Source organism: Ailuropoda melanoleuca, chromosome 14 (genome assembly GCF_002007445.2).
Source record: "Ailuropoda melanoleuca isolate Jingjing chromosome 14, ASM200744v2, whole genome shotgun sequence".
NCBI classification, from domain to species: Eukaryota; Metazoa; Chordata; class Mammalia; order Carnivora; family Ursidae; genus Ailuropoda; species Ailuropoda melanoleuca.
The window spans coordinates 64182131-64196387 of record NC_048231.1 but is presented as its reverse complement, the minus strand read 5'-3'; the positions used below and the strand labels follow the sequence as shown (position 1 = coordinate 64196387).

At 36.4% G+C, this 14257-nt stretch overlaps 1 protein-coding gene across 1 annotated transcript in view; it reads left to right on the top strand.

Annotated features, from left to right (window-relative positions):
* The window catches only part of CDH2 (cadherin 2), a 213912-nt gene that overhangs the window by 143661 nt on the left and 55994 nt on the right, over positions 1–14257 (top strand). The window contains exons 3-5 of the mRNA XM_034642678.1: positions 9774–10000; positions 11706–11852; positions 13563–13718. Of these exons, the coding sequence (XP_034498569.1) occupies positions 9774–10000; positions 11706–11852; positions 13563–13718 (530 nt within the window). The remainder of the gene's footprint in view (positions 1–9773; positions 10001–11705; positions 11853–13562; positions 13719–14257) is intronic.

Here is a 14257-nt window from a genome sequence, read left to right as displayed (position 1 = left end):
TTTCTTTTTTTCTCTTTCTTATTTTGCTATTTTTCCTTTCTTTCTGTTGGATTTTAAGGTTAACAATTTGTCAAAGTCTTATTTTTTATGGAAGTCAAGAATTTTTGTGTGATTTTTAGAATTAATGTGTATGTATTGTGTTAAATTTATATAGGTTTTTAGAAACAAATCCCTTAGAATTAAATTTGTTGTTTTTTTCTGGACGTAAAATTGACTAAATTATTAAAGAGGACTATAGTTTCCAGAAGTTGATTGTTTTCAAAATATTTTTTGATTATCCAGAAATATGAGTATATTTTGTATACTTCTTATACTTTTTAAATGAAGTGAAAATGAATATTCTATATTCTAATTTAGATTACAGGATGTTTGATTTTTTTAAGTTTTTCATGTCTTTTTTTTTAAGATTTTGTTTATTTGAGAGAGACAGAGAGAGAGCAGGAGTGGGGTGGTTTGGGATAGAGGGAGAGGGAGAAGCCGACTCTGTGCTGCACAGACAGCCCAATGGGAGGCTTGACCCCAGGACCCTGGGATCATCACCAGAACCAGAGGGAGACTCTCAAACAACTGAGCCACCCAGGCACCCTTCCTGTCTTTATTTTAAAGTATTTTAACAATGCAGAAGACCTTAGATATATAATGTATATTATATATTTATTTGTCTATCTTATATTATTTTATACAATTACATGATATTACTTATATAGTACATTATATATGTTACACATATATTATGTATTATTTTACAAGTAGATTTCTGAAGCAAAAATGCCAGGGTCTGTTTTTAGATATCATTTTTACATACCTTTACTTTTCCAACGCAGTGGATAATTTGGGATGAAAGCTGGAAAGACTTCAGCATCAAAGAACCCACTCATGTTTAAGATATTAATTTGATATAATAATGATGTCCTCAGACTGGAATTCATGTGTCTTATCATTATTCTCACACTGGGTCTAAACATTTTACTTAATGCCAAGTGGTCAAGTGAAACCACATGCAGGAGAAACTTTGTGGGCACTTGTCCCCACCCAGCCATTTTAGGCAGCAGAAATTTTGCATGCTCTTAAACAGGAAGTGAGAACATTTCTTTATGAGATTGAGTACAGCACTATATGACCAACCTCTTACAGTCATTTATAGCATTTCCCATATAATGCTTTAAGCCAAATGCAGAATTCCTCGTTTTACCAGCCTATATATCCATCATCGGATGGTAGGAGAAATAGAAAATGAGTCTCTCTTGAATAATACACTCAGGGGCGCCTGANGCATTTCCCATATAATGCTTTAAGCCAAATGCAGAATTCCTCGTTTTACCAGCCTATATATCCATCATCGGACGGTAGGAGAAATAGAAAATGAGTCTCTCTTGAATAATACACTCAGGGGCACCTGGGTGGCACAGCGGTTGAGCGTCTGCCTTCGGCTCAGGGCATGATCCCGGCATTATGGGATCGAGCCCTGCATCAGGCTCCTCTGCTATTAGCCTGCTTCTTCCTCTCCCACTCCCCCTGCTTGTGTTCCCTCTCTCGCTGGCTGTCTCTATCTGTATTAAATAAATAAATAAAATCTTAAAAAAAAAAAAAGAATAATACACTCAGGAGAGGTAGTGATGGCATGTCACACATCGTGGTGACAGCACTAATCAAAAGATTCTTAAATCAAGGTTATAGTTGCATGTCGATGACTTTAAGGAACAAATACATATGGTAGTTAATAGCAGTGGTTAGAATCCCTGAAAAGCATTATTCTATTCTGGAAAAAAAGAAGCAAAACAAACTTCTATAAATTATATGTTCAAAGAGACAAATGAATAGTTCACAATAGGATGGTAAGCAAATATTGCATGAGGCTGATTCCCTGGCCCTAATGACATGAAGGTTATAAAAGCTATAAATGGCATGAAGATATAAAAACCAAGAGTTTAATCTGAGAACCTCATGATTCTGTTAGTTTTACTCACGTAAAAGCTCTTGTACATAAAAGATTGCTCATAAATCTTAAATCCACATAAAATGATATTACGAAAATGAATGGCTCCAGCTTTGTGCAAAGATAAGGGAATGCCATATTTGCTGATCTATACCAAAGAGCACGAGCTGTCCAGAGGACACTTTTTTTTTCAGGAGTTTATTAGCTAGTAGAAAAATGACTGTGTGTTCGAATGTTGTTCACTGTAGATTTGTTGAAGGAGAGTTATTCACTTGAAAAAATAGCTTACTTAACTGACATTTTGGAGCACCTGAATGAACTTAATTGAAAACTGCAAAAGCCGTGTAAAAATATTACACACAGTCACAGAGTTTATGGAATTGAAGCAAAAATTCAACTCTGGAAAAAGCATTAAAATGATTCATTTGTGATATTTAGTTGGTGTTATATTTTTAAATCCTAGAGAAAAATTATTAAGGCTATTAGAGCAATACCTGTGTATTCTTGAAGTCAGGTTATATGATTATTTCAAAATACTTAATGTGAAAAAATTTGAAAAGCTTTTGCATTTCCACAAGGAATGTCGGTGTTATATTTGTCAGTGCAAGAAAAGGAAGAACCATGAAAATTTTTTTTTTAAAGATTTTATTTATTTATTCGACAGAGACAGAGACAGCCAGCGAGAGAGGGAACACAGGCAGGGGGAGTGGGAGAGGAAGAAGCAGTCTCATAGCAGAGGAGCCTGACATTGGGGCTCGATCCCATAACGCCGGGATCACGCCCTGAGCCGAAGGCAGACGCTTAACCGCTGTGCCACCCAGGCGTCCCAGAACCATGAAATTTAACAAATGTATTCCTCATGGTTCATGCCAAGAAAGAACTTTCTGCCAGTTGGAGAAAAAGTGAAGAATTCTTAGCTATTATTTGCTACCACCAACCTTTGTGAGCAAAGCTTTCATTGGTGGTAATTATCAAGAATTTGATATCAAAATCCTAAAACTTGTTATAAAAAAAAGGTATTTCATGAAAATAAGCTCAGATTTCGAGCATTAAAGAATTTTAAAGGATTTTGGAAGCCTTATGTATATTTAATAGTCAATATGTATAGCTAAAATTCTGTATTTCATTTTTCTTATTATAATTAAATGCCATAAAGAAAATGTAATGACTTTTTCCACCAAGGTCCAAACGGGCATTCCCACACTACCTCTGGCGGATCCCCACAGTACAGGTGCGGAAAGGGTTGGTCCACTCTGAATCGGCTACTAAAGTGTTTCAGGAAGAGTCGTTTCCTGGATTGAAACTCAGTAAGGGCTTGGGATGGCAAAAGAATATCTAGGCAGATTTTTCAGATCTGTAAGTGAATGTGCCACTTGGTCACCATTCTCCATTGGAATCTATAAGTAGTAAAAACCGGGTGAAATCCCTACTGTTGAGACAGCTCCTCCCTACCTTCCCTGCTCTCATTTCTTCATTTAAATGTCAAGTTCATTGATTAATATTGCTCTTTGCCTGTGGAAGGAGATCTTCTCTCAGCATGGTGAAACTATTTCTGCTGTCCCAACATGCCTTCCATTTCCACAATTAATGTGGAAAAAAAACAATAACAAGGTGAAGGAATATTTAGGCACAAAAATATTTTTAAGTGTTCTCTTATAATTGTGTTCTAACTATGGTGTGATGCTTTACTTGAATGAAAATTATAAGCCGTATGTGAGTATTTTGCACATTTTCACTCATATGGTTTATGTAGTGCTATTAAGTGGCAATGCATTTAATATATAAGACCTGTGGTTTCCTGTTAATATTTTATAAAGATATTGTGGCTTTATGGTTAACATTAATTTGAGGTATTGCTTTAAGAGTCAAAAAGTACTTTAAAATAATTATTTCCCTGATGTTTAATTTTGTATTAACTGTGTTAACAAAGTTTTATGTAGGCTAGAACACAATAACTACATATTATGTAGGAAAACTATGCAATAGCTCTAATAATAAATTTCTTGTTTAATATTATAATGTTTTCAGCCACAGATATTTAATTGTGTATAGAGTTGTTTGAAATTTGAATAATCCCATGGATCAAGCCTGTTTTTTTAGTTGTCTTAGGAAATTGATTTCCTTCTCCTATGTTATGAAATTCTGGAGTTTCTACTTTGAGTTATTTGCGTATTTAAGTAAAGTTAATGTTTTAATGTAAGGAAGATTATTCTGTCAGAAAAAATATTTCAAGTTCCTTGATTATTTTTAAAATAATAGAATTTCTGCTTTATGACATGTGTCTAATAAGAAATTATGACTTTTGTGGAACACCCACTCAATATCCCCATGCCTGAGGTATTCATGTCTAGTTATTGATTCGGTTATATTGGAGAGCTCCAAGTGATACCACTTTGAGGCAATTCGCTGGAACTCATGTTTGTGAGAGACTGAGGATATTGACAATTATCCCTTCCAAATATCTAATAATATAGTAGGTTAGATCATCACCAGTAAGGGAGTTTCCCCTATTACTTACATCTTGCATTAGTGTGGCACATTTGTTGCAACCAATCATGTTACATTATAAGTAAATAAAATCCATAGTTTCCGTTAGGACTCACTCTCTGTGTTTTGCTGTTGGTTGAGTTTTGACAAACGCAGAATGCCATGTATCCACCATTACATGATCATTTAGAATAGTTGCACGCTAAGGATGCATTTTAATTTAAAATAAATTTTTCATCTTTTCTTAAAACCCTTGAATTAAAAAATGATTAAACTGTTTTATGTTTTGGAAGATAAAAGCTGAAAATTGTATGCATTATATTACTCAGAGTTCTTTACCTGCCATTTATTAGGAAAATGTTTTAACAACAGGAACAGCTTGGTTCCAGTGAACTATGTATTTCTTCTAACCAGAGTAACATGTCTGTGATGGTTACCTTATTTTCCTCATCTTGAAAGTTAAATTTTAAGTCTGATTTTAATAATTAAACCATGTCCCTTGGATATCTCTTTCTTCCCTCCAAAATGTTTCTACCCACTCCTTTTTATTTTTAACCAGTTTTTTTGTACACACACTTTGTCATAGTCCTGAAAACTCCTTTGAAATGCTATAAGTAAATTTAATTTATAAATTATATTAGTGGTATAACTAAGATTCTATATGATAGCCATTGTCCACTATTTTTTTTTTCATAAACGTCTATGTTTCTGTGAAAAAAAAAATCCTCTTGAGTAAGTTTCAGTGGTTGTTTCAAGAAGAGAATTTTCTCGGGGCGCCTGGGTGGCACAGCGGTTAGGCATCTGCCTTAGGCTCAGGGCGTGATCCCAGCGTTATGGGATCGAGCCCCACATCAGGCTCCTCCGCTATGAGCCTGCTCTTCCTCTCCTACTCCCCTTGCTTGTGTTCCCTCTCTCGCTGGCTGTCTCTATCTCTGTCAAATAAATAAATGAAATCTTAAAAAAAAAAAAAAGAAGAGAATTTTCTCAAATTTGAGAAAATATTCTTAGCTGCGTCTAAGTCATAAGTGGAACAAAATAATAGGCAATAAACACTGATCAGTGGTTAATAAGTGGAATCCACACATTACCCATTGTGTTAGAGCACAGACTAGGTGGTTTAAAAAACAGAAATTATTTTCTCCATTTCTGAAGGGTGTAAGTCCAAGACCCAGTTGACAGCAGGTCTGGCTTCTCTCGAGACCTTTCTCTGCTTACAGATGGCCTCCTTGCTGTGTCCTTACATGGTCTTCCTCTGTGTTCATGCACGTCTATGTCCACATTTCCACATTTCCTCTCCTTATAAGGACACCCATACAAGGCTACCCATACAAGCTTTGTAAATCGTAATTACCACTTTAAAGACCGGTATGTCCAGTTAAAGTCATATTCAAAGGTCCTGGGAGTTAGTGCTTCAACATAGGAATTTTGAGAAGTGCGATTCAGTTTGTAACACACATTGAAATTAGTGAGTCTTTTTGTGTGACTTGAAAACAGTAAAATGTGGTTATCATGGATGAAGCATGTCACCGTGAACCAGGCACTCTACATGCATTAGTTCACGACCACAGGATGAAGTCAGGACTAAGCTTTCACCGAAGAGGATTTTTTTCAGTTGGCAATGGACTTATTTTCAGGTAAGGTGTTGACTCTAATGGTTCAATGTACAAAGGGAATTACATAATGAAAAACACTTCTTTAAACCTGAATGCTCCCCCAAAATGTTGCTTATTTTAGTATTTGAGCAAATGTGGATTAACATTTGTTTAAAAAACCCAGAAGAATTTAATAATAGATATGTTAAACCAATTCATGGTAGTTATAGGTGAGGAGCAGAGGTGATAGAAAACTAATTGACTTTAAAGAACTGACCTTTATGCAATTGCCTTCAGAGAGTTTTCCCCAGTGTCAGAATCTCTGAGGTCAACCACTTCTCGTTCGTAGGATGTTCCCTGACCCTTTATAGGAAAAGGCTCATTTTTTTTTCCTTCTTTGCAAATGCATTTTTCTTTAAAGGCCTTTCTTCTTCCCTGCATCATTCTGACCCCTGAATCCAAACAGGCAGCTGAGCACCAAAGTCACAGAATCCTCAGGCACTGGAACAGTGAGCGTGCATTTCCCTTGCCGCACAACTGCACCACATGTCAGGGGCCCGGCTACTCCCCTTTATGGGATATTTAGGGTACACTCCAACTTAAGGACTTCTTACTCTGGTACTTTCAGAGATCTAAATGTGGAATTTTCCTCTTCGTGAGCATATAGCAAACCTCTTTGTCTTTTCCCTGTTTCCTAAAGGTTTAGGTTTCAGTAATTTACGAGTCAAGAGTTTAGTTGGATTCCTTTTTGCTTTCATAGGAGAATCCCTAGAAGTCAAGCAGCCCTGGGCACAGATGGCTCTCAGAGTTTTCTTTCCCCATTTGTCGAACAGAAATAATGACTCCTACTTCAGGAGGCTGTTGCTAAGACTAGAGTAATAACCTAATCCTCAGTGTCTTGTTCAATGCCGGACATGCAAACAAATATTAATTTATTTTCTTTCACTCCCAACAACCAAATGCAAAGTCAAATTACTTAAAGTTCCTGGGTTTTTTGTTGTGGTGGTTGCTGAATGTTATTGCTACAGCAGGTTGGACATGCTTCTACGTTTCCCACCTATTTTTGACTTTTTTGATAAGTTGCAAGGTATTCACCTATATGTTTGGTCTGTGAAAATTTAATGAGCATTTATACTGTCTCTGTCACTGCTAGGTGTCCTAGGAAAACAGAAGAACCAAAACTCACTTTCAGGAAGCCACAATGAGTTTATAGTCTACTTAACAGAGAGAGGATCTAGTCACTTGAAACCATTAATAAGTAGATATTATTTCTTATAATCATTATCCTAATAAAAATACAGTGCTAATATGTGCTTCTATGGACAGGAAATGTAAAAAAAAGTTAAAATTAAATTAAAATTAAAAATTGGAAGATTTCCCAAGTGAGGGCATTGGCTACCATCTTCTAAAGATCATCTAGGTGGACCCTTTGCCCAGATGATGGCTTGGTTCTGGAGCTGTGGCATGGAGAATGGGGGTGGAGGAACTTTCTAGAAAAAGTGGTGAGCATGGGGTATGGGCGGTAGTGAGATGGGGGAATGATTGAGAAATCCAATTGCGTAGAATACGTTTTAGAAGATGATGTACAAAAATTACCAGAGAGACCAAGTGACCAAGTGCAGAAAGAGCATTGTACACCACATGAAAGAGGATGTATAATATTATGGATATTAAGTGAGGAGGAGAACTGACTTAGCAACAGAGGTTTAGTCTAGGAGTAGACGCTCAATGACCTGGAGCAGGGAGAAAACCTAGAGGCGGCAGGTGCAAAAATTGAAGTGTGAATTGATGAGGGTCCATGCCAGAGTGGTAAAAAGAAACCAAAAAGTGCATAAGGTCTGATCTAGGTTATATGTTTTTAAGTTCACAATACGTTTTTTGCTATAAAAAGTTGTTTTTATATAGAAAGATGATAGAAGTCTTTCGTTTTGCTTTCTCAGCAGGGTTCCCCCAAATCAATTTTACTTTTCATTTTGTCTTTAATAAAAGATTAGCAGTAGATGGCATTGTTCTGTAGAAGAGATTACCTGTTTTTCACTTTTAAATCTCATGCCAAGTAAGATGGGGTAAACAGGTATCTTTTGGGATACTTCTGCTCCAAAGACAAATATTTTGATTTAACATTATTTAGTGTGAGATATAACTTGTATTTTCATTCTTAGATGTTTGAAAAATGAAGGATGATGTATGTGGGACTATGTGGGAAATAATATATTCAGTTAAGTATTTTATTACTGTTATCAAGGATTTTATGGTTACTAAGGGAAATAAGCATGCATGTTATTTGGCTGTGATCTTGTGCACATCTCAGTAAATTTATATTAATGAAAACAAAGGAACTCGTCAATCCATATGTGGAGTAGAGTTTGAAAAAATTTACTTAGATACATGAAAAATGTGAAGATTAGTATAGATTATATTTTGTAATGTGTATCTATTAATTGCTTTCCAAAATGTATCCTATGTAATTGTGGTTAGGATATAACATCATATGTTTACAGAATTAAAAAATTGCTTTTTCGGGGCGCCTGGGTGGCACAGCGGTTAAGCACGTCTGCCTTCAGCTCAGGGCGTGATCCCAGCGTTCTGGGATCGAGCCCCACATCGGGCTCCTCTGCAGTGAGCCTGCTTCTTCCTCTCCCGCTCCCACTGCTTGTGTTCCCTCTCTCTCTGGCTGTCTCTGTCTCTGTCAAATAAATAAATAAAATCTTTAAAAAAAAATTGCTTTTTCTTTGATCCCTTTTTGCTATTCCCAGAGAAATTTTCCTCATAAGGAATGATTAAGGATTTCAAAGGAAATCATCTTCCTTAGAGAATATTTTATTGTTTTATAATTTTATTTTGGCTTGAATATGTTTAGTCCTACATTTATAAGCATGTGGTTTAACTTTCGTATTGTTATCCAATGAGACATAAGCTGATGGATGTTGCTTTTAAGAAAGCATTGATTTTTTTTCAATTTTAAGTCATTACATGTAAGATAAAGATACTAAAATCTTTTTCATTTTCTATTCTTAAGACATAGATATTTTTAGTTAAACTTCATTTTGAGATACATCTTTATTTTTATTTGTCTGAAAATTTATAAATTGTTACTGCTTCATGGAACTATTATAAGCACCAATGAGGACTAGAAATTCCAAATGATTCCCCTTTTAATTACTACTACAGTCTTGTAATTGTAGAGAATGGTGGGCATTCAACATTAATAAAAGTTATGGCTTTCTTCCTATAAGAATTTATTCAAAAATTATAAATTAAGACTGTGTGCCAGGAAACATACAAAGTATTCAAGATAGCTCAGGAAATTGTCCCTGACGTACCTCTCACCGTGAATGTCAGGAATGGCTATAAAACTGGGGTAGTAGAGTTCAGGTTGGTACGTGAAGACAGAGAACAAGGGATGGTTCCACCTTCATTGACTTTGGAGCTGGGATCAGAAGGATGAGTGGGAGTGTGTTAGGGAGTGGCAGGCCATATCAGGGAGAGGCATGGGGGAAAAAGCAGGCGTAGCCAAGGCCTGCAAGATCCAGGAGAATGTGAAGGGAGGCGGATGGCTTTGGAACAAGGATATTCTGGGAACCACTCAAAACCATAATCTGGTATTCTCTAGTGTGAGAGTACCTTTAATAATGTAAAACTAAAACTTTGGTGTTTTATGCCAACCGCGTTTTATCCTTGAACCTAAGCGGGATCCGGACTTGGTTGTTTCTGCCTTTGTCTTATCATGAGACTTGTATGTTTGTTCTCTCTCGCAGTGAAGTTCAGCAACTGCAATGGAAAAAGGAAAGTCCAGTATGAAAGCAGTGAGCCAGCAGATTTTAAGGTGGATGAAGACGGCATGGTGTATGCTGTGAGAAGCTTTCCCCTCTCCTCTGAGCATGCCAAGTTCCTGATATACGCCCAAGATAAAGAGACTCAGGAAAAGTGGCAAGTAGCTGTAAAATTGAGCCTCAAGCCCACCTTACCTGAGGATTCTGTGAAGGTAGAGTACCCACATATGGCTCTGGAGTTATGTTTAAAACTCAGATTTATACAGTTGGAACTAAATAGATGCTTTGCTCTACGTCACATTGGCCAGTATTTGAATTTGTATCAACTTCAGCCACTTCAATAGTATTTTGTTGTTGGTGTTGTTTTAATCTTACAAGATACTTAGACTAAATATATATTTAAGCTCTCCGAAATTGTTTTGAAACGGTTGTTTTATACTTTGAGATTTGTAACTTAATTCAAATTAGAAGTAGTTGTTTGTTTTAAAGTTCTTAGAAGCTTTACAAGCTGTTAACTATAACCCCAAAATAAACAATTCTTTGCAAGATGTCACTAGTCAAGTCTATTAAATGGGAAGTACAGATATACAGTAGCAATAGGAAAGCATTTCTAGCTAGGAGTATTGGGTTTTTGTCTTGTCCCTTAATCATCAAATTGGGGAGTATGAATTATTTATACTACTGACATAACTTTAAGGAATGATATACTCCCTCTGGTGGAAGCTGCTATGAACAAGGATAAAAGAAATAGATATACTTCCAACAAAGTACAGTTTGATTAAATTCAGCAAACATTTACTGAGCACTTATTTTGTATAAATCACTATATTAGAAATTTTTCATAAGATACAATAACTTCTTCAGTAAAGTTATGAAAACATTATTAGTTTCTGAATATTCTAGTTCATGTTAATTCGAAACAAATATGAGGAGGCACCACAATCATCTATTATGAAGTCCATAATTTCATGAAGTATAACTATTACACTTTGTCGATTTATTGCACTGCGGGAGATAAGCATACACACATTCACTTCTGCTCTTTAATTGTAAGTGTAACATTCACACCCATAATCAAATGTGAATAAGTGTATTCGTGGAAAAGATACCACTTTTCTCTTGTCCCAATGTTAGATTTTTATTATGTGAAATGTAATTTATTAATCCATTAACTGTTAAGGGAAATCCTGTCATTTGGGGAATACAGAATGAGAAACCGGTAACTAATTGAGTGAAAGATGCTTTCGTTGTTGATGATTCGCTGTGTTCCAGCAAACTAGCTTGGATATTTGCACTGAAGCAGCAAGGGCTAATGGCTAAAATGTCTACAGATATAAGGAGAAACAGAAGAAAATGTTGACATCCAGCAGAGATTAATACCCGATGTGCAAAGTGGGTCATCTGCGGCATCCATCAAGGCTGACATAGGTTTAGAATAATTACAGCATTAATTCTGTGGGATTTAATAGGGTCATAAATATTTGAGACATGCCTTAGCAGTATGTATTAAACTTCTCTTGGAATTCAAATTATATTTTAGCACATCAAGATCTAAATTTAATGTACAGTAGCACATTACCTGAACTGTGGTTGAAACTAATGAGAGATATATAAAAGGGTACCATTAAATTTTGCTCAATATTAACTCCTATCTAAGATGGTTTATAGAAACTGCAAATAGTTTACACAGCTGTGCCACATAATAAATTGTTTGGAATTTAATTCTTCAATGATCAGTGTAACCCCCAATTTTACGGTGTTTTCCATTATTTTAATAAAGGGATGAGGAGAGGGCCTCCAGGTGTATTTTCTTGTTCATAACAATGAGCTCTACATTGTCAGGTATCCATTGATATTGCTGTCTTTCAGAAAATGTTCTTCCTAGCACTCAGCAATGTCTTGTATTTTAATGCAAAGGAATCACAAGAAATTGAAGAAATAGTATTCCCAAGACAAGGGACGAAGCACAATGGCCACCTACAAAGGCAGAAGAGAGACTGGGTTATCCCTCCAATCAACTTGCCAGAAAACTCCAGGGGACCTTTTCCTCAGGAGCTTGTCAGGGTAGGCTGGCACAATTTTAATTGTCTCCATGACATGTGTCAAGTATATGTTAGAAACGCTTTTTTCTCTGTTATCACAAGATAGACTTTACAACATGTATTAAAAATACATTTTTTTGTATAGATGAAATGTCTGTAATGTTGTACAGAGCCTCTTTTTTTTCATTATTATCTCAGATTATGTATAAGTAGAGCTCTCTGTGGGTCCCCTACACCTCGGACGATGAAGTATGTTGAGTGTGTGAATACGTAAGCCCTAACTCCAACATGCGTCCACACCCAGACCATATCCTTTCTCAGGATACGCGCACACACACCCCTTCACTCCCCTGACACCTGTGCTATCCATGCTGATCTTTGCCCTCTACAGATAGCTTTTGAGCCAAAGAAGAAATAAAGGGGCAATCATTGCTAAAAATGCCAGCATCAAGTGCATTTGAGAGTTTTTTAAAGAAAAAAGGAAATGACCTCTGATACCATTAACAGAATCCCCAGGGCTGTGCAAAACCATAGGCATTTATAAATCTGAGAAGTAATTTTTTTCCAGTTACTCCAAATGTATACCCACCAGATGTAGAGGAAAAAAAAAATCACAGATATTTCTACATGTTTAGTAAAATTAGCAACCCGTATTGCAAAAGGAAAAAAAGACAAAGTAATTGTGTATTTATTTATTGGATTATACATGTCTGTATGTATGATTAATTTAGCATTCCAATACATACTTACTGAAAACTGTATTTTTTAATGTCATTTTTTTGTCTTGCATATTTTATTTTAAGGCACATTATAAATCAATTTAACAATGAACAACATAACCCCCAAATAAAGGCTTTTTTTTTCTACTTTAATGGACAATGAGTAAAAAGAGAATTCTGCCTTAACAAGAAAAATAATAAATTTGATTCTGTTACTGGGTTAAGCATATCTACCTAGTACATAAAGATCTGTTATTATCACCTGCAAAGGTATTGCCAATTGGCCTTTTCTCCGATGGCTATTCTTCCTTCCTTCCTATAGCCTTTTCCTGTGACAGCTCACCTCTAAACTTATTTTTCTGGGGAATTGTCATATTTGGAGGAAAGGCAGTGAGCCTACAGTGGGCATAATTTTTGAGAGCATAAAAATACATTGTAAAATGATTTCTTGTATGTTTTGTTATTAATAAAGACTTTGGAGTAATAGGTGCCACCTTAAAATGACACGGAAGGCTTTGGTGGCAGTGAATAATGTCAGTGTAATGAGAGTGCAGCAATCTGACTTCCAAGCTCAAACATAGTATTAGAGTTCCCATGTGAGGCTGTTTCACACCATGGCCTAGACAGTTATTTCTTCTTCTAAATGATACGAAAAGGTAAACAAGTTTTATTTCAATCAAATTGGACACCTGTTCCTGTGTTAAATATTCTAACCTACAATCTCCCTGGATAGAATTTGATGCAGTTTAAAAACTGACACTGCTTAATTTTGACTTTTTTGCACTGCTCCTAGAGAGTTAGATGTTAATGTTGGCCCCAGTCTTTCCGGGGATAGGTGACATCTCTTTTGGAAGCCTGTCACCGAGAAACAAGGATGAGAAACAGGACTGGTTTTCTGGGAAGAGATGCTGTAAGTTTGTAACTGAAAAAGGGCCTGAGGTGTGGCATGTCCTGTCTCTGATAATGAGCTCATTTAGTCTCTCATTTAATATGATTGTCTTCTTGATCCTCAGATCAGGTCGGATAGAGATAAAAACCTTTCACTGCGGTATAGCGTAACTGGGCCAGGAGCGGATCAGCCTCCAACCGGCATCTTCATTATCAACCCCATCTCAGGTCAGCTGTCAGTGACCAAGCCTCTGGATCGTGAGCTGATAGCCCGGTTTCATGTAAGATTTCAGCCAGCTGATAATCTGATGTATTAATACTCTTCTAACTGTGTCGAGTTTAACATTTGCCTCTTATATTGGTCTCAGAGCTTTGGTACTGACAGGTTTAATACCAGAAATGCGCTTTGTAGCCTTTTCAATTTGCTGTAATGATTTCACTGTTTTTATAGAGTTGATGAATGCTTAGGGTAAAAAACAAACAGTGCCAAAGAAGAAAGTGAAATTGCCTAAAATCTCCATACCCTTTACATGTTGGTGTGGCTAAGGACTTACAGGCACAAATTTACATGAAGGAGGTCAAAAGTGTTGCCTGTAAATTATAGAGATCGCAACACTTTTAATGACTGCATAGTACCCCGTTAAATGTATAGGCTATAGGGGCGCCTGGGTGGCACAGTGGTTAAGCATCTGCCTTCAGCTCAGGGCATGATCCCAGCTTTCTGGGATCGAGCCCCACATCAGGCTCCTCCGCTATGAGCCTGCTTCTTCCTCTCCCACTCCCCCTGCTTGTGTTCCCTCTCTCACTGGCTGTCTCTATC